The sequence below is a fragment of the Mytilus californianus genome, unplaced genomic scaffold, assembly GCF_021869535.1.
Source record: "Mytilus californianus isolate M0D057914Y unplaced genomic scaffold, xbMytCali1.0.p SCAF_36, whole genome shotgun sequence".
NCBI lineage: Eukaryota > Metazoa > Mollusca > Bivalvia > Mytilida > Mytilidae > Mytilus > Mytilus californianus.
In genome coordinates this window covers 1,686,915-1,709,528 of record NW_026262686.1, presented here as the reverse complement: position 1 = coordinate 1,709,528, position 22,614 = coordinate 1,686,915, and the positions used below count along the sequence as shown (strand labels likewise).

The 22,614-nt window shown below is 32.2% G+C and overlaps 1 protein-coding gene across 2 annotated transcripts in view; it reads left to right on the top strand.

Annotated features, from left to right (window-relative positions):
• LOC127736781 (phosphatidylserine decarboxylase proenzyme, mitochondrial-like) overlaps positions 1–22,614 on the top strand; it is a 30,273-nt gene that overhangs the window by 4,188 nt on the left and 3,471 nt on the right. The window contains exons 2-4 of one of the 2 annotated variants that reach the window (XM_052247375.1): positions 5,704–5,917; positions 16,632–16,868; positions 19,159–19,444. In XM_052247375.1, coding sequence (XP_052103335.1) covers positions 5,704–5,917; positions 16,632–16,868; positions 19,159–19,444 — 737 coding nt within the window. Of the gene's footprint in view, positions 1–5,703; positions 5,918–13,768; positions 14,400–16,631; positions 16,869–19,158; positions 19,445–22,614 lie in introns of those variants that run through there. The other variant, XM_052247374.1, reaches the window with a different exon arrangement.

Here is a 22,614-nt window from a genome sequence, read left to right as displayed (position 1 = left end):
TTGATTTATTAATTTCAAATTTGGAATCTGAGTCAAAATACTTATTGAGTGGTTCCGGGTGAATGGGTGAATAAAATGCAAGCAAATCCTTACAAGTTTCAAGTTTTGGCTGTTGGCAAAAAGACCTTTGAAAAAAACCCATCTATACATATTCAAAATTCGAACCTTACATGTGAAAAAACAGTAAAATGATTAGGCATTGAAATTGACTATCAGTTAAATTTTTATGTTCATAATCAGCTCAATCTGCAGGAGAGCCTCACAGCAACTAAATGTTTTAAAACGTTTGGGCTCTGTTTTGGATAGACTTAGTAAACTTACTATTTTTCATACTTTTATTCTTAGTAATTTTAATTTTTGCCCTTTGGCATGGCATTTTTGCACTGAGAAAAATTCCAAAAAACTAGAAAAAGTGCAGGAAAGAGCACTTTGTTTTGTATACTAGGATTTAAGAAGCTCCTACAAGGACCTCTTACATAAATGCTCAGGTGCCCTCCTTGCAGATCAGATGGATAAGAACAATGGCTCTAGAAACTTTAAAGATTATGAACAATATAACTCCTGTGTGCTTACAAAATTTGGTGAGTGTCAAACAATCTAAGTATTCTTTCAGGTACATGTATGTAAATATTCTGGATGTTCCACAGGTAAAGTCAACCCGTTACGGTAAAAAATCGTTCAAATTTGCTGCCGCAACTTTATGGAACAGCCTTCCAAACCATTTCAGGACTGAAAATAGTTTTTCACATTTTAAAAGTCTTGTTCAGTCCTGGAACGGTTTGGAATGTCGCTGTTCTGCCTGCAGATAACTTTTGAGCTGTTTATTATTTATGTTGCTTTTTGTTGCTTTGGACTAGTATTGATATATTTCTTCACAAATTTTTATATATTTAAATTTTAATTTCTGACACATATTTCTAGAAATTGGATAATCAGTTCATGTTGAATATATTCTGTTCATTGAAATTTCTAGATCTCAAAGCATATACTATAGTTATAAGTTCTAAACTTTTTTATTTGATTTTTATAAAAGTAATGTATTTATTTGAATAGTTACCATATTTTTAATCTAAATTTTAAACTTTTATATACATGTAGGTAAACAATGTTTTACTTCATTCTAAATCTGTTGCTTAATTTTTATTACATGCTATGTATGTGAGATTCAACTTTGAATTACAGGTTGTTTTATATCTTAGACTGTTTATTTGTTTTTATATTCGGTCAAAAGCTCCTCAGAGCTTGTGTTGTATATTTAACTTTAAATATGCCGAATCAAAATAAATTTTTCCTGTCTTAATAACTTATTTAAGTTACACCCTTGACTGATGTATAACAGTAATCATGATTTTCAAACACATAACAATAATACCAAATTACTTCTGTAAATACAAATTAATATTAATCATAAATGATTAACAATTAATCATCTAATCACCCCAAAAAATATTTCATTTAAATTTTTTTTCATGAAAATATAAATATTTTGATATATATACATCTGAAAATACATCTAATAATTCCACCTGTATTTGAATAAAAATAGGGTGCACAAGAAACTAGGGGGCGAACGTGTAGGGTGCAAATGTGTTTTGGGAGCGAACAGCCTCGATACGGGGTATTTTAGCGAAAAAGGGATATACATTTACAGTGCAAAAAAAGCTTAATTTTTGAGTAAATAACAAAAATATTGAAAAGCGCATTTGTTTTAATAGGTCAAAAGTAAAATAACAAAAAACAGAACTCCCAAGTAAAATTCAAAATAGAAAGTCCCTTATCAATGGCAAAATCAAAAGCTCAAACACATCAAAAGAATGGACAACAACTGTCATATTCTGATATTCCAGACATGGTACAGGCATTTCCTTCTGTAGAAAATGGTGGATTAAACCTGGTATTATAGAACTCTCACTTGTTTGACAGTCGCATATAGAATGCCATTATATTGACAACAATGTGTGAGCAAAAGAAACAGACATAATGGATAAAAATGTCAAACATTGGGGTATAGCAGTAGACGTGTTATAAACGAAGAATAAAACTAATATAAAGTTATTTTTCGATAAAATATGTTATTAATTTTATTTCAGGATAAAATTGACAGATTTTGTAGGACCGGTAAAAATTTTGTAGGATTAACATATAATCTTGCTTTGTCAGTCCCATGACTGACAGGTCAAAAAAAGTTTTCGCGAACTCTGAGGTTAAAAATATACAATGTCAAATAAAAAGAACACTATAACACGTTATTATGATGATAAACAACATCAGTACCTACAATCTATACTTCAAGACCATCATGTATTATTTGTGAAGTAGAAATGGAATATTTATCAACAAGGTCTTGGTATCTTCAGATTGATTTAGATATAACCTCCTCCATCATGTCCATTTAACAAATGTTAAAATTTTCTTTAGGAATTTTATAGATGAATTTTGCTGCTTCCATTCAGGTCATGTATTCTATTGTTTTTCAAAATATTCATAACCATGACAACAGCAAAATAAAATAAATGTTTTGTGTTTTATTACTTTCACATGTAAGCACATTTGTATCTAAATCTGTATTTACGTATTAAATTTTCAATTTTTATTTAATTATATTCAATTCAGATAAAATATTAGGAAGGCATATATACAAGGCTTATACAGATGTATATATATTACCTGTTACTGTAAATTTATGACTATGGTTACCATATATTTGTTACATGTATGTGGATATGCAGAGATTTTTGTTCAGACGAATTAAAAACAAGAGTTATTCCTCTTTATACAATTGGTTCTGTTTCCAACTATTGGCTGTGTATTTAATGTGGGTTTTTTTTAAGTAATTAAAATTCATAACTATTAATTTATTAGCTTAACATGCTTAAGGGCCTCTAGGAAAAATAGATGAAAATGAAGACTTTTTTAAAAATTTTAAATTTTAGTATGTATTCTTGTCACCAGCAATCTACAAAATCTATTCGTTTTCAGTGTTTAGTTAATTCATACAATTCTAAAACGTCTTACATTGATAAGCTTGAAAAATTTATACCTTTTGTAGTAGAAATTTGTTTTCAGTAAAAATTCACCCATTATGAATGATTTTAAGATCACTAGATCATACCATGGAAGTATTATATTGACAGGAACTCCAACAAACCAACTTAAAAAGTTTATAGTGGGATGCTGCAAAATCGTTGATGTCACTTAATGCAAAATATGTCAGATTCTGCGGGCTTTGTTTAGTTAAAACAAATAAAAAGAAAGAAAAGAAAACCTTGTGACTGTTTTCACCAAAAATCTGAAGAGTAAAAATTATGATAATCTTATCTTCCTTCCCGAATGCAATTAACTTTCATGATTTGATTTTTGATTTTTGATTCAGCCATGCTGGATCTATGCGATCACTCTGTTTTTGGAGATGGTGCAGAATACTAAGTTGAAGACATATCTTGAAACTAATTATGTGTTTTTATGACCTGCAGAAATTTTCTACACCATTTTAATCATCGACTGCCAACTTTTGACATGTTATTTGCCCTTAAATTAAGAATAGATTGGTCGAACAACCCGTTTATTTTAGATATACACTTGCATATAGTTCCTTTGTAAATCAAAATTAAAATGATTTACCATTTAGGAATTAATTTGAAAATATTTTTGGACATCAATTGAATCAGTTGATAAGTATTTGGAAAGTATCATATTAGTATCTTATGTTTGTGTAAATTATTGTTCAATGAAATTTAGGTCAACATGTGTTTTTAATATATCTAAGTTGATTCCCACACTTTTTTGAAATTGTATTAGTCCAATTCTTTCCATAGGCAAGTAAGAGTCAGGATGATTATTAACTGTCATGATTTTCAAATAATTACACTCAAAGGTGTAAGTATTAATTGGAAACAACCCCAGTCTTAATTCGCCATCTCTTTCTCTTGACCTGTTACATAATTAAATAGACACAATTTATTACACACCTAACTGGATACACACATTCTTGACCTCAATAGTAAACCTACAAATGTATTATTTATTTTTATCTACACTACACTAACATTTTCTTCAAAGAAAAGACAAACATTGTAAAAAATATGTATAAAAAATGTAAGCAAATTTTATTTCACTTGTAAAAACAGTGTCATTATCCTCTGACATAAGTCAATAATCAAGTTCTAATTAATTAGTTACAATGATCAGAAATTTGGTTGAAACAATAAACAAAATTGCATAACTCTTACCTGAGCATTTTCTGCAATAAAATTTATTTGTTTGTTTTACATTTATATCCCATTATATTTGACAGTAATTGGAAATATCTCAGCATTAGGTATTTGTACATTTAAATTTGAATACAGGAAATGTATTTTTTCTTAGTGAAGAATGAACACCAATTTAGATAAAAAATAGTTATTATTTTTTTTAATTTTTGTTGTTGAGAAAGTGCATTTCCAAGGCCTCTTTCTGGAAATTATTAAGCCAGTTACTATACATGGCATATTTAAAATATATATGACTTGTTTGAAGATTTCCTTTTCTATTCCTGTCAATACCATTAGATTGCAAATATTTATAAAAAAAAACCTGACAGAATCTAAAATATCTATCAATATTTGCATCAATATTGCGAAATTCCCTCCCTTTGGACAATAACATAGAAATTTTACTGTAAGATCGGAAATGAAAAGAGAAAAAAATATTGAAAAAAAGTATGGTCAGAATGAATATCAGACTATCATTGAATATGGCTGGATCACTACATCGACAATGCTTTGATTTTGTGTTTTAATGCCACTTTTAAGCACTGCATTTGGGCTATTTCATGGCGGCCAGTTTATATTGGTGGAGGAAGCCGGAGTGCTCGGAGAAAAGACCTTCGATAGGAAAACTGACAATCCTAGTCAATTAAGATTGGAGTCGAGTGCACGCGCACGAGCGGGGTTCGAAATCACAACCTCAGTGTTGACTGGCTAGTGATTACAGTAGTAACTACTTAGACCACTCGGCCACTTTAATTTTCATGTGTTATTCTGCTAAATATTGACCAATTTTTTAAATCTTTTAGTCTTTTGTCATCGTTAATTGAAAGAAACTAGGTGTCATCATTCATGTAGCGATCTACAAATAACCATGGGAGTTTCCATGTTTATTTACATTGTTAGGTAGATAAGACATTCAATATCCAAACCATGTGATTAGAGTAGCTTCAGTTGACGGAACAAGCGATGGCGACATCACAAATACCCCACAATGAAGTTATCACATACTTGACAAATTCAGTTGGAACCTTTAATTTCTAAAGAAATCAGTGGGGATGGGAATGTACTAACTTGTCATTGGAGTTCCTGTCAATGTAATCTTCCATGATCCAACCAAGCTGTTCGTTTAACTTTGATTTTGATGAAAAAAAGTACAAACAGATCAAGATATTGGCTGAATCCAATTTTATATCATTATGTAACCTCTTTTTTTTTATATTTTTCATGATATTGATTTTTTAACTTAATCATGTTAATTGGTGCATAGAACTTTGTGTTTTGTCCTATAAACCATGACATACATATTGAAACAATGGCTCTGATCACTTTGTCTTGACCATGAAACACTTGTATTTGGTATGTTTTTCTCTTAATGAATGTTGAGGCTGCATCTATTAGTAGTATCAACATTTCATTTTTTTTTTAGGTTTGGTTATTCTATTCTTCTTTTTTGCAGGTTTGGTCCTGGTATAATAAACAGTTGTTTGAAATGTAAAATTCGACAATCTTTGTTGATTTCTCAGTCAGAAGTTCATACAGTTCAAAGGTCAAAATCAAAGGTCAAATGGAGATGGATTACCATAGGAACAGCTACATTTGGTGGAATATCTTATTATATCTACTTCCAATTCCAACCAGCCGACCAACCGAAAGTTGCCAACAAATCTACGGTTAGTAATGTCACTTTATTTTAATTGCTTGTCTTGAACAAAGCTGTGGTAAGAAATGTCACTTGATATTAATTCTTCATAAACAAGCAGGAAGGAAATTAGTCTGACATCAACATGTTAAATTTCCTTTTACAATTAAGCATGTTAAAACATCTATGATTTGAGAGGAACAAGTACATGTATAAGGTTAGGGTTAACCGTTACAGTTCTCAAGGGGTGCTCCAAATAACGGAGGTATCTACCAGTACAGAAATTATATTATGCATGTTAAGACATCTATGATTTGAGAGGAACAAGTACATGTATAAGGTTAGGGTTAACTGTTACAGTTCTCAAGGGGTGCTCCAAATAACGGAGGTATCTACCAGTACAGAAATTATGCATGTTAAGACATCTATGATTTGAGAGGAACAAGTACATGTATAAGGTTAGGGTTAACCGTTACAGTTCTCAAGGGGTGCTCCAAATAAAGGAGGTATCTACCAGTACAGAAATTATGCATGTTAAGACATCTATGATTTGAGAGGAACAAGTACATGTATAAGGTTAGGGTTAACTGTTACAGTTCTCAAGGGGTGCTCCAAATAACGGAGGTATCTACCAGTACAGAAATTATGCATGTTAAGACATCTATGATTTGAGAGGAACAAGTACATGTATAAGGTTAGGGTTAACTGTTACAGTTCTCAAGGGGTGCTCCAAATAACGGAGGTATCTACCAGTACAGAAATTATGCATGTTAAGACATCTATGATTTGAGAGGAACAAGTACATGTATAAGGTTAGGGTTAACCGTTACAGTTCTCAAGGGGTGCTCCAAATAACGGAGGTATCTACCAGTACAGAAATTATGCATGTTAAGACATCTATGATTTGAGAGGAACAAGTACATGTATAAGGTTAGGGTTAACTGTTACAGTTCTCAAGGGGTGCTCCAAATAACGGAGGTATCTACCAGTACAGAAATTAAGCATGTTAAGACATCTAAGATTTGAGAGGAACAATGTATAAGGTTAGGGTTAACCGCTAAAATTCTTAAACAAAAGATCTTGGTATTTCATGCTACCCAAACAAAGCTCAGGGTTTTACATGTTTCCTTAATAAAGGCTCATGGTATTTCATGCTACCATAACAAAGGCTCATGGTATTTCATGCTACCATAACAAAGGCTCATGGTATTTCATGCCACCTAAAAAAGCTCAGGGTATTTCTTAATACTTTAACAAAGGATAAGAATAAGAGGCTGGCTCATGGTATTTCATGCTACCTGAACGAAAGCTAAAGGTATTTCAAGCTACTTATACAAAGGCTCATTTAATTCCTTGCTACCTTATCAAAGGCTCATGGTATTTCATGCTACCTGAACAAAAGCTCAAGGTATTTCATGCTACTGACACAAAGGCTCAAGGTATTTCATGCTACTGATGCAAAGGCTCAAGGTATTTCATGCTTCCTAAACAAAGGCTCAAGATATTTCATGCTACCTGAACAAAAGCTCAAGGTATTTCATGCTACTGACACAAAGGCTCAAGGTATTTCATGCTTCCTAAACAAAGGGTCAAGATATTGCATGCTACCTGAACAAAATCTCAAGGTATTTCATGCTACTGAAGCAAAGGCTCAAGGTATTTCATGCTTCCTAAACAAAGGCTTGCTCATGGTATTTCATGCTACCTAAACAAAAGTTCAAGGTATTTCATGCTACTGAAGCAAAGGCTCAAGGTATTTCATGCTTCCTAAACAAAGGCTTGCTCATGGTATTTCATGCTACCTGAACAAAATCTCAAGGTATTTCATGCTACTGATGCAAAGGCTCAAGGTATTTCATGCTTCCTCAACAAAGGCTTGCTTATGGTATTTCATGCTACCTAAACAAAAGCTCAAGGTATTTCATGCTTCCTAATCAAAGGCTTAGGGTTTTATATGCCACCTAAACAAAGGCTTAGGGTTTTACATGCCATCTAAACAAAAGCTTAGGGTTTTACATGCCACCTAAACAAAAGCTTAGGGATTTACATGCCACCTAAACAAAGGCTTAGGGTTTTACATGCCACCTTAACAAAGGCTTAGGGTTTTACATGCCACCTAAACAAAGGCTTAGGGTTTTACATGCTACCTATACACAGGCTTAGGGTTGGGTTTTACATGCCACCTAAACAAAGGCTTAGGGTTTTACATGCCACCTAAACAAAGGCTTAGGGTTTTACATGCCATCTAAACAAAAGCTTAGGGTTTTACATGCCACCTAAACAAAAGCTTAGGGATTTACATGCCACCTAAACAAAGGCTTAGGGTTTTACATGCCACCTTAACAAAGGCTTAGGGTTTTACATGCCACCTAAACAAAGGCTTAGGGTTGGGTTTTACATGCCACCTAAACAAAGGTGTAGGGTTTTACATGCCACCTTAACAAAAGCTATGGGTATTTTATGCCACCTTAACAAAAGCTATGGGTATTTTATTCCACTTAAACAAAGGTTAAGGTTTTTACATGCCACCTTAACAAAAGCTATGGGTATTTTCTGCCACTTAAACAAAGGTTAAGGTTTTTACATGCCACCTTAACAAAAGCTATGGGTATTTTATTCCACTTAAACAAAGGTTAAGGTTTTTACATGCCACTTTAACAAAAACTATGGGTATTTTATGCCACTTAAACAAAGGTTAAGGTTTTTACATGCCACCTTAACAAAGGCTCTGGGTATTTTATGCCAACTTTAAAAGATATGAGATGTTTAATGGAAGTATAATAAAGACCTCTTATGTCACAGCTGTCTGTAGTATAAATGAATGGAAAATTATATTGTCATGATAAAGTCTGTCTTATAATGGTGTCAAGGTTGTTCTTCCACAGGAATGAAGTAGTGGAATTGTTTGATAATTGAATTACATACCTAGTAGATTATAGTTCCATTAAATGGTGTAGTTTGTGTATTTATATGTTCAAGTTCTGATATCAATCCAGTAATAGAAAAAAGTATAAAAATTTTAAAAAAGAGGTATTAATTTTCATGACTAATAAATATGTATCTATTCCTTTTAATTACACATAAGTATAGACCATTTAGTGCACCCAAAATTTCTCCGTTTTTTTTTAAACTGAAACATCCCCCCTCCTTCACCCCCACCCCCAATAATATAAACACTCACAACACACTCAATTTAAAGTCTATCTTTGAAAACTTGCCCTGTTCATGCCATTATGCGTTTAAATTGTTTAGGGTAAAGCAAATTGTCAGATTAGATAATTGATCTATTAAATTTTGACTTTGACTATTAAGACAGAACAGCAATATATGTCATCTGTATACAGCATGTTTTTCACCCATTTAGTAACAATATGTGACGTCATCAGGCATGGTCGCCTTTTTTCATGCTGTCACAATAGGAAATTCAGAGGAAAGCAAGAAAATTCGACGTCATAATCGGATTTTAACCAATGAAGAACTGAGATCAAACGAACCACACGTTGATTAAATTTTTTTTATACAATGGGTGCAGAAAGGGATAAATTGACGAAGAATTAGAAAAAGCTTGATACATAACAAACTTAATGTTTCTGTTTCACTGGTTTATAACTTTGCATGATTTCCCACCTACACAATTAACATAGAAATAAGTGGACCTGATTGCCAATGAGATAACTGAGACTCTACCAGAGGTCAAACGTCAAGTTAACAACAATAGGTCATATGTAGATATACTAAACAAATCATGACAATAAGATTGAGAATGGAATGGAAAAATTTTTAGCAATTTTTTGCCAATTGTGAAGGGGCATAACTCTAGAACTTGATCTGTGTTTTGGGGTTGTTATATTAGCATTGTGTATAAAGTGGCATCATTTTCACAATTCTAGAGTTATTGCCCCTTTACAAATATAAAATTTCTGAATATTTTGTTTCTGTTCTCCAACTTAAGTTTTCCTCAACCAAATTTTATGAATATTATACACAATGCTTATTACCACAAAACTCAGATCAATTACAGATTTGGGTAGTGTCAATTTTACTGCAAAAGGGGGGGGCATCATCTTTGTCTCCTGGACACATTCCCCATTTTTTTTCCAAATCTCTTTCACCCAATCTACATTTACCAATTTTCTTCATCTTTTTGACAGGGGATTTTTCCTTCGTTATTTTACATTTTCTTGTGAGTGCTTTGTCACACTTTCCTGAAAAAAATATGACCCATACTTTCTTAGGTTTTTCTTGGTGTTGCTTTAGTATTCCCCATGTATTAATCATGTCAATATTCATCTCTAAGTTTAATAGTATGGTTCTGATTATCTCTGATGAAAGTTGATAAAATATTAATAGTCAATAATAAAAATTTTAAAATGTTTAGATATGTTTTTATCTTTTAAATAATATGTGTTTAAACCAGACATTATTTCCTGTGTAAATTTGACTTTATTATGGTATTGTGTAACAGATGGCATGCATGAATTTGAATTTGGCAAGCTTTGAATAACACATATTATATATTATATCTATAAATGTTAGATAAATAAATGTATAAATACTCAAGGCCAAGAGATTAGGCCTACAGAGATATAAATACTGGTCTGGTATTAGTTTATACCTTCATAAATTCACATTTTTTCTTGAATATTAAAACAGGACATCATTTTTGATAAATAATGGTGTGTGTAAAGGGTTACCAAAAGCTAGGACCATAACCAACGTAAATTCAACACAAAGCCAGTTAATATTTATAGTGTGGTGAATTATGCATAATATTTTTTTCGGGTACTAGGCAGGGTTCAGCATTTTTCTTAAAACTTGCTCATTGGGGAAATGGCCATAACATAATATACCTGTCAGAAAGAGAAAATCACTTGTTCAAATTGCTATTGTCTTATCCTTTTATATATATCTGAGTTTAGTATGATTACTGAACTAGTCCACATTTTTAGCTCACCGGGGCCCGAAGGGCCCCATGTGAGCTTATGCCATCACTTGGCGTCCGTTGTCGTCCGTCGTCTGTCGTTGTCGTCTGTCGTCGTCGTCTGTCGATGTCGTCTGTCTTCGTCTGTCGTCGTCGTCGTAAACTATTTCAAAAATCTTCTCCTCTGAAACTACTGGGCCAAATACCTTCAAACTTTAACTAAATGTTCCTTAGGGTATCTAGTTTATAAATTGTATCCGAAGTTTTGATCCATCAACAAACATGGCCGCCATGGCTAAAAATAGAACATAAGGGTCAAATGCAGTTTTTGGCTTATATCTCAAAAACTAAAGCTTTTAGAGCAAATCTGACATGGGGTAATATTGTTCAATTGGTCAAGATCTATCAGCTCTGAAATCGAACAACCCATTGTTGGGTTGCTGCCACCGAATTGGTAGTTTTAAGAAAATTTTTCATTTCTATACGCCCGTTTACGGGACGTATTATGGTATACCGTTGTCCGTCTGTCTGTCTGTCCGTCCGTCCGTCCGTCTGTCCGTCCGTCGTCAACATGTCAGACATTAACTCAAAAATGCTTTAACCAATTTGCATGAAACTTTGGTGAATTGTTTATATCTATTGACGTGAGCTCCCTTTCATTTTTTATAAAATTTAGATTTTACGTTTCCAAGTTATGGGGTTTTATTCATTAAAAAAAGGGGGATTTTCCAGTTTTCGGACAATTAGTCAAGAATTCTTTCACTAACTTGCAAGAAATTGTGGTGAATTGTTTATATCTATTGACATGAGCTCCCTTTTGATTTTTATAAATTTTAGAGTTTACGTTTCCGAGTTACAGGGTTTTATTCAATAAAAAAGGGGGGATTTTCCAGTTTTCGGACAAAAACTCAAAAATGCTTTCAGCAATTCTTATGAAACTTTGGTGAATTGTTTTTTTGTATTGATGTAAGCTCCCTTAAGAATTTTATAAATTTTACATTTTGCATTTCTGAGTTATGGGGTTTTATTCATTAAAAAAAGGTGTGATTTTCCAGTTTTCGGACAATAACTCAAAAATGCTGTCACCAATTCTCATGAAACTTTGGTGAATTGTTTATATCTATTGATGTAAGCTCCCTTTTTATTTTCATAAATTTCTAATATGATATTGATAATTAATTGAACTTTATTTGTTTATAGTCTGACAACAGATTTACTAAGTATTGCACAACAGCAAGAAATCTTTAATTAATTTAAAATATATATCCAATTTCAAGTTCTTTGACTACATTTATTCAGAAACCTATAATATGTCAAATATTTAATTACAATCCAAATTCAGACCTGAATCAAGCTTGAATATTGTGTCCATTTTTGCCCCAACTGTTCAGGGTTGGACCTCTGCGGGCGTATCTAGTTTTGTTATTATTTTGAATATTATTATAGATATATATAAACTGTAAGCAACAATAATGTTCAGCAAAGTAGGATCTACAAAAAAGTTAATATGACCATAATTGTCAATTGACCCCTTAAGGAGTTATTGCCCTTTAAAACAGTTTTACACAATTTGTTCATCAAGTTTGCTAACATTTAAAAATCTTCTCCTCTGAAACTACTTGGCCAATTACCTCCAAACTTTAACTAAATGTTCCTTAGGGTATTGGTAGCATTTGGCTGTTTTCCGCTCTTTGGTCTGGTTGTTGTCTCTTTGACATATTCCCCATTTCCATTCTCAATTTCATTTTGCTTAGTTCCCAATCATGGCAAGAATTCACAAGTTCTCTCCGCAGGAAATCATATACATAAATTACCAATCTACTGTCATGACTGTTTCAATAAGGAATAAGGACAGGTGGTATGATTGCCAATTGCCAATTCAATGAGACAACTTTATACCAAAGCAGTGGCAGATCCAGGTGGAGGGTTCTGGGGGTTGGAACCCCCCCTTTTTTTGGGACGATTAATGCGTTTGAATGGGGACATATAGCTGGAACCTCCCCTTTTTAGAATGGCTGGATCCGCCCCTGCAAAGTTGAAATGAAGTGGATGTAAGCAGTTATAAGCAACCATACTGCCTTCAACAATGAGAAAAAAAACCATACTGTTTAGTCGACTATAAAAGACCCAGACATGAAAAATATGTGTTCATTCAATTGAGAAAAACTTTAACAGTCTATGCGCTAATTAAGAACAAAACAAAACAATTTACGAAAAACAAATATGCCAGACATGAACCACTGATGATTTTAAATTTATTTCATTTTATATTTATGTTATGTCATTTTTCTCATAATAATGATGAACTTCTGACTCATTTGCCTTATTGATAGACTTATTTGAACTATTTTATGCAACTTCAATATTATTTAATAATTTTGTTTAATCCTAAAATAAAAAAAAAACACTGTTAATTACCTCAAATTATCTTTAAAATCAAAGGTTCTGCACCATTTTTGTAGACTATGAGTGGATGAAATAAATAGTTTAGTTATTACTTCAAATGTTAAAAGCATAGTTTATAGTCTACATTTAGCAAGTTGTGGTCCATTATTAAAAGTTGAAAATGACATTATCTTGTGACTCCACTAAATGATGTTATGCATCTTAACCTTTGATCATAATAAATGTAGCATACTTAATGACATTATCATAATACAGTTATTTTAAACACTTAACATGCTTAAGTCTTATTTTGATTATCTGATTGTGATTACTGTACGTTAAACTAAGATATATATTGAATGAAATTTATCAATTTAATTCTAACGTATGACTTCTATTTAAATGAATTTAAGCAATGGACATGTACATATATCATGCTTATAGTGAATAAATAACTGGTATTTAAATATGAAGTGATTCTACAAATATCCATAGTGTGAACCTAATCCATTGTAAACATATGGTCTGACATCCGTTATGACCCTTCAACTCAATTGACCTTTCAACTTACACAGAAAATCTATAAATATTAGAATAATGTTCTGTACATTTCTTTGCATGCCGGTTAGCATGATTAATCCTATATAATGATTATCAGTTGTTCTAGTTAAACATTCTTAGGATTGTATTCTGTCAGAAATTCAGGATTGTATGCATATACATGTCAGAAACTCAGTACTGTATACATTGTATACATGGCAGAAAATTAATCCTAGTGCATGATATTTATTGATGTGAACATCTGTGGTTATTACTGATCTGGATTTTTATATACAAACAGACATATCTCTAATTGTGATAATTAAAGTAAATAACCATGTCAACGACAATAACAACAAAATCTGATGACTCACAATCATCAGAGGACTTTAGTCAAATCTATGTGACACTCTATAGTACAATTTTACTTGTCTTGTTAATTTCTGGACGACACGCTATGTCCAAAAAACTATTGAAGAAACTCTATCACTATTCAAGGAAACGACTGTGGTATGCTTTATCCAAACTGGACCCTCGTCAAATAAAGTTTTATGGACTAAGATGGGGTATCCCATCCAAAGAATTAAAGGAACTTATGTTGTATACTGATTTTATAAAACACAAGAAGAAAAGAGCATATAGACATAAGAAAAAACTGAATAAAACGGTAAGATTTCTTGTAAATTTATGTAGTAGTCCACGATAAAATGATAAGATTTCTCTTTGACTTAAGCTGAGTGGTCCATAATAAACTCTCTTCTACTTCCCCTAAGCTTATAGTGGTCCATAATAAAAGGGTCAGAACTCTCTTCCGCTTAACATGCTTAAGCTGAGTGGTCCATAATAAAAGGGTTAGAATTCTGTATGAATTAAGCTGAGTGGTCCATGATAAAAGAGTCAGAACTCTCTCTTCGACTTAAGCTTAGTGATCCATAATAAAAGGTCAGAACTCTCTTCAACTTAAGCTGAGTGGTCCATAATAAAAGGGTCAGAACTCTCTCTTTGACTTAAGCTTAGTGATCCATAATAAAAGGTCAGAACTCTCTTCAACTTAAGCTGAGTGGTCCATAATAAAAGGGTCAGAACTCTCTCTTTGACTTGAGCTTAGTGATCCATAATAAAAGGTCAGAACTCTCTTCAACTTAAGCTGAGTGGTCTATAATAAAAGGGTCAGAACTCTCTCTTCGACTTAAGCTTATAGTGATCCATAATAAAAGTCAAAACTCTCGTCTACTTAAGCTTAGTGGTCCTTAATAAAAGGGTACCGATTCTCTTCAACTTAAGCTGAGTGGTCTATAATAAAAGGGTCAGAACTCTCTCTTCAACTTAAGCTGAGTGGTCTATAATAAAAGGGTCAGAACTCTCTCTATAACTTAAGCTTAGTGATCCATAATAAAAGGGTCAGAACTCTCTCTTCGACTTAAGCTTATAGTGATCCATAATAAAAGAGTCAAAACTCTCGTCTACTTAAGCTTAGTGGTCCTTAATAAAAGGTTACCGATTCTCTCCAACTTAAGCTGAGTGGTCTATGATAAAAGGGTTAGAACTCTCTTCGACTTAGGTAGTGGTCCATAATATAATATACTATCTTTTCTAGTTTTAAACCGTGCGATACCTTTCTTTATGACAAGTAAGGTATCCTTTAACAGTTAAGTTAATCTGACTTATTGGGAGAATTGGTCTAAAGGTAAGCCAATCTGATAAGAACTAAGAGTACATGTTAGATTGTGTGTCCTTCAGAACCTTATATAAAAGTCTGATATTAAAGTACATCTTACTGTACTGTCTAACTTATCTACTTTTATCATTTATTTTAGTTTAACCTTAAAGACAGATTCTCCTTGAATCATTTTTCCCTCTGAACAAAAATCTACTAAACCTTGATATACTAACTGGAAAGTTTAAAAAATGAGATGTTCGGGAAATAATTTTAACAAATGCCACTATTGACAAATAATTATAAAGATCTATTAACAAATACCACCAAAGACAATTGAAAAAATACCACCATAGACAATTAGAAGAAATGCCAACAGATACAATTGAAATAAATACCATCAGAGACAATTGAAAAAATAACAAAAAATAACAACACAGACAATTTAAAAAAAATAACAACATACATTGACATATATATATATACAACTGAAAAAAATAACAACATAGACATCTGAAAAAAATAACAACATAGACATTTGAAATAAATAACAACATCGACAATTGAAAAAATAACAACATTGTTAAGACAACTGATATAAATGCCACCATCAGACAATTGAAAAAAATAACAACATAGACAATTGAAAAAAATGCCACCAAAGACAATTGAAACAAATGCCACCGAAAACAATTGAAACAAATGCCACCAAAGACAATTGAAACAAATGCAACCAGATACAACTGAAAACAATGACACCAGATACAACTGAAAGAAATACCACCATAAACAACTGAAAAATACCAAGATAGACAATTGAAATAAATTCCACCATAGACAATTGAAATAAATTCCACCAGAGACCATTGAAATAAATAACACCATAGACAACTGAAATAAATACCACCAAAGACAACTGAAATAAATTTCACCATAGACAACTGAAATAAATACCACCAAAGACAACTGAAATAAATACCACCAAAGACAACTGAAATAAATACTACCAGAGACAACTGAAATAAATACTACCAGAGACAACTGAAATAAATACCCCCATAGACAATTTAAATAAATACCAGCATAGACAATTGAAATAAATACCCCCATAGACAATTGAAATAAATACCACCATGGACAATTGGAATCTGTTTCTCTAATGATTTTTAGAGATATGCAGAAAATCTAAATCCTATTTATGTATTTAATATCAATGATACAAGCAATGTGTTTTCATTTCAGGTGACCCTGTACAGAAAAATGCCTTTAAAAATGATGTCTAGAGCATGGGGAACGATTAACAATTTAGAATTACCTGTTGTTTTGAGACGACCCCTCATTGGACTATATGTGTGGATGTTTGACTGTAAATTGAATGAGGCTGCAGACCCAGATCTAAGAAATTATAAAAATTTAGGTGAATTTTTCCGAAGAACATTAAAACCAGGAGTGAGAACTGTTAACGCTGATCATGACCTGGTAAGAATTTATATTTTAAATCATTGAATTGTTTAATTCCTTGCAACTTCTATGTCCATCAAACAAGGTTCACTTGACCTTGACCTCATTTGATGGATCAGTGTTCAAGGTTGAAGTTACATGATTAAGTCTGTTTTTCTCAGATACATGTAACATAAGTGTTTTCATGGTTCATTGATCAATATTAAGTTTTTTTGTTTAGTTCTGTTTTTCAATTACCATGGGTAAGCAATTGCAATATAGCTAGGTCAACTATATTTGGTGTATGGAAAAATTGTAAGGTGAACATGTCTGCCTGACAGGATTTTCTGACCTTGACCTCATTGTTATGGATCTAGTTAAGTTTATGTGACACTTGTAGTAAACATTTATCTTTTACACTTACAACATAAAATCAATGGTCAGTAAAGTAGGCGAGATATTTGATTGTGTGCACTCTTGTTGACTAATATCTAGACTATAGCAATTAGAGAAAAATTAATAAGGGTAAAAATCTTCCATACGACAAACTCTATCTACTGTGAAATTTTTGAAAAACCTGTTAACTCATTTTGGCGTTGCCCTTGAAACTTTAATTTATATTTTTTAGCTGTTATATTTATATAAATGGTAAATAATTTTAATATTATTTGAGGAATGGTTCAGATTTCCACCCCTAAATGATATAAAGTTTTAATTGCCTGAGAAACCCCTTTTTAGTTCACCATAGGTTTTGTCCTGCCCCCATCATATCATTAATTGTAAAACATCTTGAATAGATATTACTCGATCATGTTCTTATATTATGACACATATAAGTGTATGTCAATATATATAGCTGCAATGATATGTCTTGAATTGATTTTCCATACAAAACATGAAAAAGTTGAATTTTCAGTTTTATATAACTTGAAAAGTTTTTAAAATTTAAACCCAAGTAAGTAACCTAACATGGTATTGAGAGAGAAGACATAGAAGGGTATAACATTTGGTTTTCATGACAGCATAGGGTAATCTGGGTTTTTATAGCCATTGTAGAAAACTGGTAAAAATTAACGATCGAAAGGATTAACATTATTAAAGAGACATTTCTATCAGAAAAAAGAATATTAAACAAATCTGGATTTATATCAAAATGGAATACTACATGTATATTAGGAAAAGAGCACTTGTGTCTACTTGTCTAATTTCCCCTACTTTACATCTTACACATGATAGAATGCCATTCATTTTAATTCAATTTACAAGGCCATGAAAGGCAAATAATGAAAACAGTGAAGAGTTATCTGCCCCATCAAAAGGCCGAAATCATGAAACTAAAGCTAACAAGAATATATGGTATAAATAAGAAATCGTGAAAAAAATTGGGGAAATATTGAGAATGCAGTTCAATCTTTTCTGTTCTGCTTGTCATAAGTAAAACTAGAAAAACTTTGTGAAATGAAAGGTAAATATGCTAGATATGCTAACTGGAGGTGTGATGAGATGATTGAAGCTGTTAATTTTCTCCTTCACAACATTGATGTACGTCTCTGCAATAAAGTTTATCGACAGGTTGTTGGTATTCCTATGGGCACCAATTGTTCCTCTACTGTATGAATCACCAAACTCAGTAAAGACCCCTCTAAATTCCAAATTAATAAATTCATCAACACTTACTGTTATCTTGATATTTTTGTGTTAAATAACCAAGAATTCTCTAAGTATACCGCTGAAATCTACCCGACAGAACTTACTTTAAATAAATCAATTATTAACAGCAGTAACTGTCCTTTCCTAGATTTAGAAAATTCAGTCAAGGGTCATTTTTCTATATGGTATTTTTACCCCAAGGTCAATTTTCAGGGGGGTGGGGGCAAAATACCATATGACATCAGTGTACTGTTAAACCACTGTCCCACGTTAGGGGGACGGTTGAGCACTCACAAACATGTTTAACCCCACCACATTCTTAATGTGGTTTTCCCAAGTCAGGAGCCTATAGTTCAGTGGTTGTCTTTGGTTCATGTCTGTCATATCTGTTTTTCATAAATTGTTTTGTTGAAATTAGACCATTAGTTTTCTAAATTGAACAGTTTCATATGTTTCATGTGGCAGCCTAATATAGCCGACTATAGGGTATTGTTTTTTTCTCATTGTTGAAAGCTGTACACTTCATTTGAACTTTGGTGGATAATTGTCTTATTGCAATCATACCACATCTCCTTATTTACATATTGATATGAATTGGTTCCTATTTCTCATATCTATAGTTATATATTGTACAAGTCCCGCTTATGGAGGAATATTTATTTTTTTAATTATATTTCAGACAAGTCCTGCTGATGGGAGAATACTGCATTATGGGATATGTAAAAATGGAATATTAGAGCAAGTTAAAGGTGTGACATATTCTTTAAAAGGATTCCTAGGACCTTTGACCTGGAGAGGAGATATTGACGATGTAAATAATTTATCTGATGAGGAATACCATCAGAAACTGAAACTTAAACCCGGACATGAACTTTACCATTGTGTTGTATATCTAGCCCCTGGAGATTATCACAGATTTCATTCTGCCTCTGATTGGAAAATAAGTTACAGGAGACATTTTCCAGGTAAGATAACAGTACATCTAAAGATAATTTTCCTTTGGATGTAACACGTCTTCTGATTGGCTGACAGTGTTTTGTCTATCAGCTCATAGTCATTATTTTGTCATGTGACCGTGACATCATCAACTTTTTTTATGATTTAAACTGGCTATAAAGGTAATTTAGAATTAAATAATAAGGAATGACTGTAATATTTTTTCTGTCTATTCGAAATAACATCAAAAATGTGGTGCACACTTTAAAATAAACTGCTACTCAGGTTATTCAGTGTGCACCACATTTTTTATGTTATTTCTTCACTGACAGAAAAAATATTACAGTCATTCCTTAACTGTGAAAAAAGGTAAAACTCGGAAATACCATCTTTTTTCCTTATGCTTCAAAAATAAGTAGAAGAGGTATGATTAGCAATCAGTCTTTGCCATAACTTGGCATCTATCTGTTAGCTTACAGTTTTAACCATAGAAATGAGGAAAACAATAAGATCTACAAATAAGTCAACTGAGCAGAAATCGTCAATTAACCTTTATAGGAGTTATTGCCTTTAAATGATGATATTAAATAGATATAAGAAGATGTGGTATGAGTGCCAATGAGACAACTCTCCATCCAAGTCACAATTTGTAAAAGTAAACCTTTATAGGTCAAAGTATGGCCTTCAACACAGAGTCTTAGCGCACACCGAACAGCAAGCTATACAGGGCCCCTAAATGACTAATTAATGTAAAACAATTCAAACAGGAAAATCAACTGTCTAATCTATATAAAAACAGAAATCTCTTATGAACCACATCAACAATCTACAATCACTGAACAACAGGCACCTGACTTAGGACAGGTGTAAACAAATGCAGCTGGTAAGAACGTTTTTAACATAGGTGCCAACCTTCACCCTAACCTCAAACAGTGGTGTAACATTACAACATAGAAAGACAGACTTTAAAATATCAATTGAAATGGCTTAACTCAATCAAAAAGACATATCAACAAGACAAGTAAACATACACTGAATGAATATTAATTTGTTCTATGACACAATATAAATACAATATTAATAAAAAAAAAAGGAGGGAATTTTTACAATAGATGGAAAGAGGATCTGTATGATCAGTAGAGAAACAGATGAACTAATAGGAGTAAAATTCCAGATTAAATATATGGTAGATTGAATACCCCTCATCTTGGATCGTAAAATTGTAGTACACAGTCGGTCTAGTTCAGTGATTTAAACTGCAAATTTAAAACAGATTGGCAATGAATGTGTATATGACTGTTTATTTAAATGAAGAAAAATAAGTCAATGCATCTAAGCGATTTATTGCATTATTTAGATTGTTTTGACAAATATCAAATATTTTGTTTGTAAAACTGAGAATGGAAATTGGGAATATGTCAAAGAGACAATAACCCGACCAAAGAGTTGATTCAATTTTTCAACTTAGCCATTAAAGGGGAGATAACTCTTACATGTCTTATAGTGAAAAAAATTTAAAGGAATGATAATGAGATTTTAATTTTATACTAGTAGCAAGAAAACAATATCAGGGACATAATTTTTTAGCTCATCTGGCCCAAAAGGGCCAAGTGAGCTTTTCTCATCACTTGGCGTCCGTCGTCCGTCGTCGTCGTCGTCCGTTAACTTTTAGAAAAATCTTCTCCTCTGAAACTACTGGACCAAATGAAACCAAACTTGGCCTAAATCATCCTTAGGGTATCTAGTTTAAAAAATGTATCTGATGACCCCGCCCGTCAACCAAGATGGCCCCCATGGCTAAAAATAGAACATGGGGAATAAAATGCAGTTTTTGGCTTTATTATGATAGATAGAGATAAACTGTAAACAGCAAAATTGTTCAGCAAAGTAAGATCTACAAAAAAGTCAACACGACCAAAATGGTCAATTGACCCCTTTAGGAGTTATTGTCTTTCATAGTCATTTTTGGACAATTTATGTAATCATTTACAAAAATCTTCTCCTGAAACTACTGAGACAAATTTAACCAAACTTGGCCACAATCATCATTAAGGTATCTTGTTAAAAATGTGTCAGATAACCCTGCCTACCAACCAACTGGGCTGACATGGCTAAAAATAGAACATAGGGGTAAAAATCAAGTTTTATCTATTATTTTTTTAACCGTTATAAATAGCATGAATAGAGAAAATCTGAAAGGATAAAATAGGTTAAGAATAATGAGCTCTACCAATTGTCCATATATGTCAAAACTGTTAGACAAATTCTTATAGGAGTTATTGCCCATAAATGACAAATCTTTATGATATTTAGAGAGAAGCTTTTTTTTTATGTTATTCCTCATTATGAATAAATAAACACTCTAAATCACAAAAATAATCAGCAAGGCAAGATCTATTAATAAGTCAAAGAAACTAAACAGACTAAAAGATCAGTAATACAAGATCAACAATATAGAGATTTTTGTCATGGTCTATTCTCGTCTACAATGTTGGAGAGTGTGCTTTGTTATTCCCATAAACCAAGGTGAGTGACACTGGCTCTCAAGAGCCTCTAGTTCTTTAATGTTTTATTTTAAAATTCTATCTCAAATTTTTTTTTTATTCACAAAAAAAGTAGGGTTTTTTATCATGTTCATGGATATTCTACAATTTTGCAAGAACTTGAAAAATAGCACTGTGACCATGGTGACCCATTCTGGTCTATCATGATAATATATCTGAAAAAATCATGATAAAATTAACATTTTGGCAAAGTATAAGAATAAATTCTATTTGAGGAAATATAAAGTGGTGATCCACCTCGATTTATCAAAGATGTTATATTATTTAACCTATCATTATGTCATTGTTGGTATCTGAGTAAATGTCTGCTTCCAAAAACATTAAATTAAAATCTTACATCAAGGAGCTAAAATCACACCATAGATTTTTAATTTTTCCTATATATATCTTCTTTTAATCATTCTTAGCCAATCCACTGCATTAACTTGCCAATTCATCTTATAACATGTATAACTTATTATGGAATTCATCATGAACTTATACCTAATAATGTATATTTATCATTGTTTCTAGGAGACCTACTAAGTGTAAGTCCAGGTATAGCCAGGTGGATAGAAGGTCTGTTTAATATATTTATCATTATTTCTAGGAGACCTACTAAGTGTAAGTCCAGGTATAGCCAGATGAATTGAAGG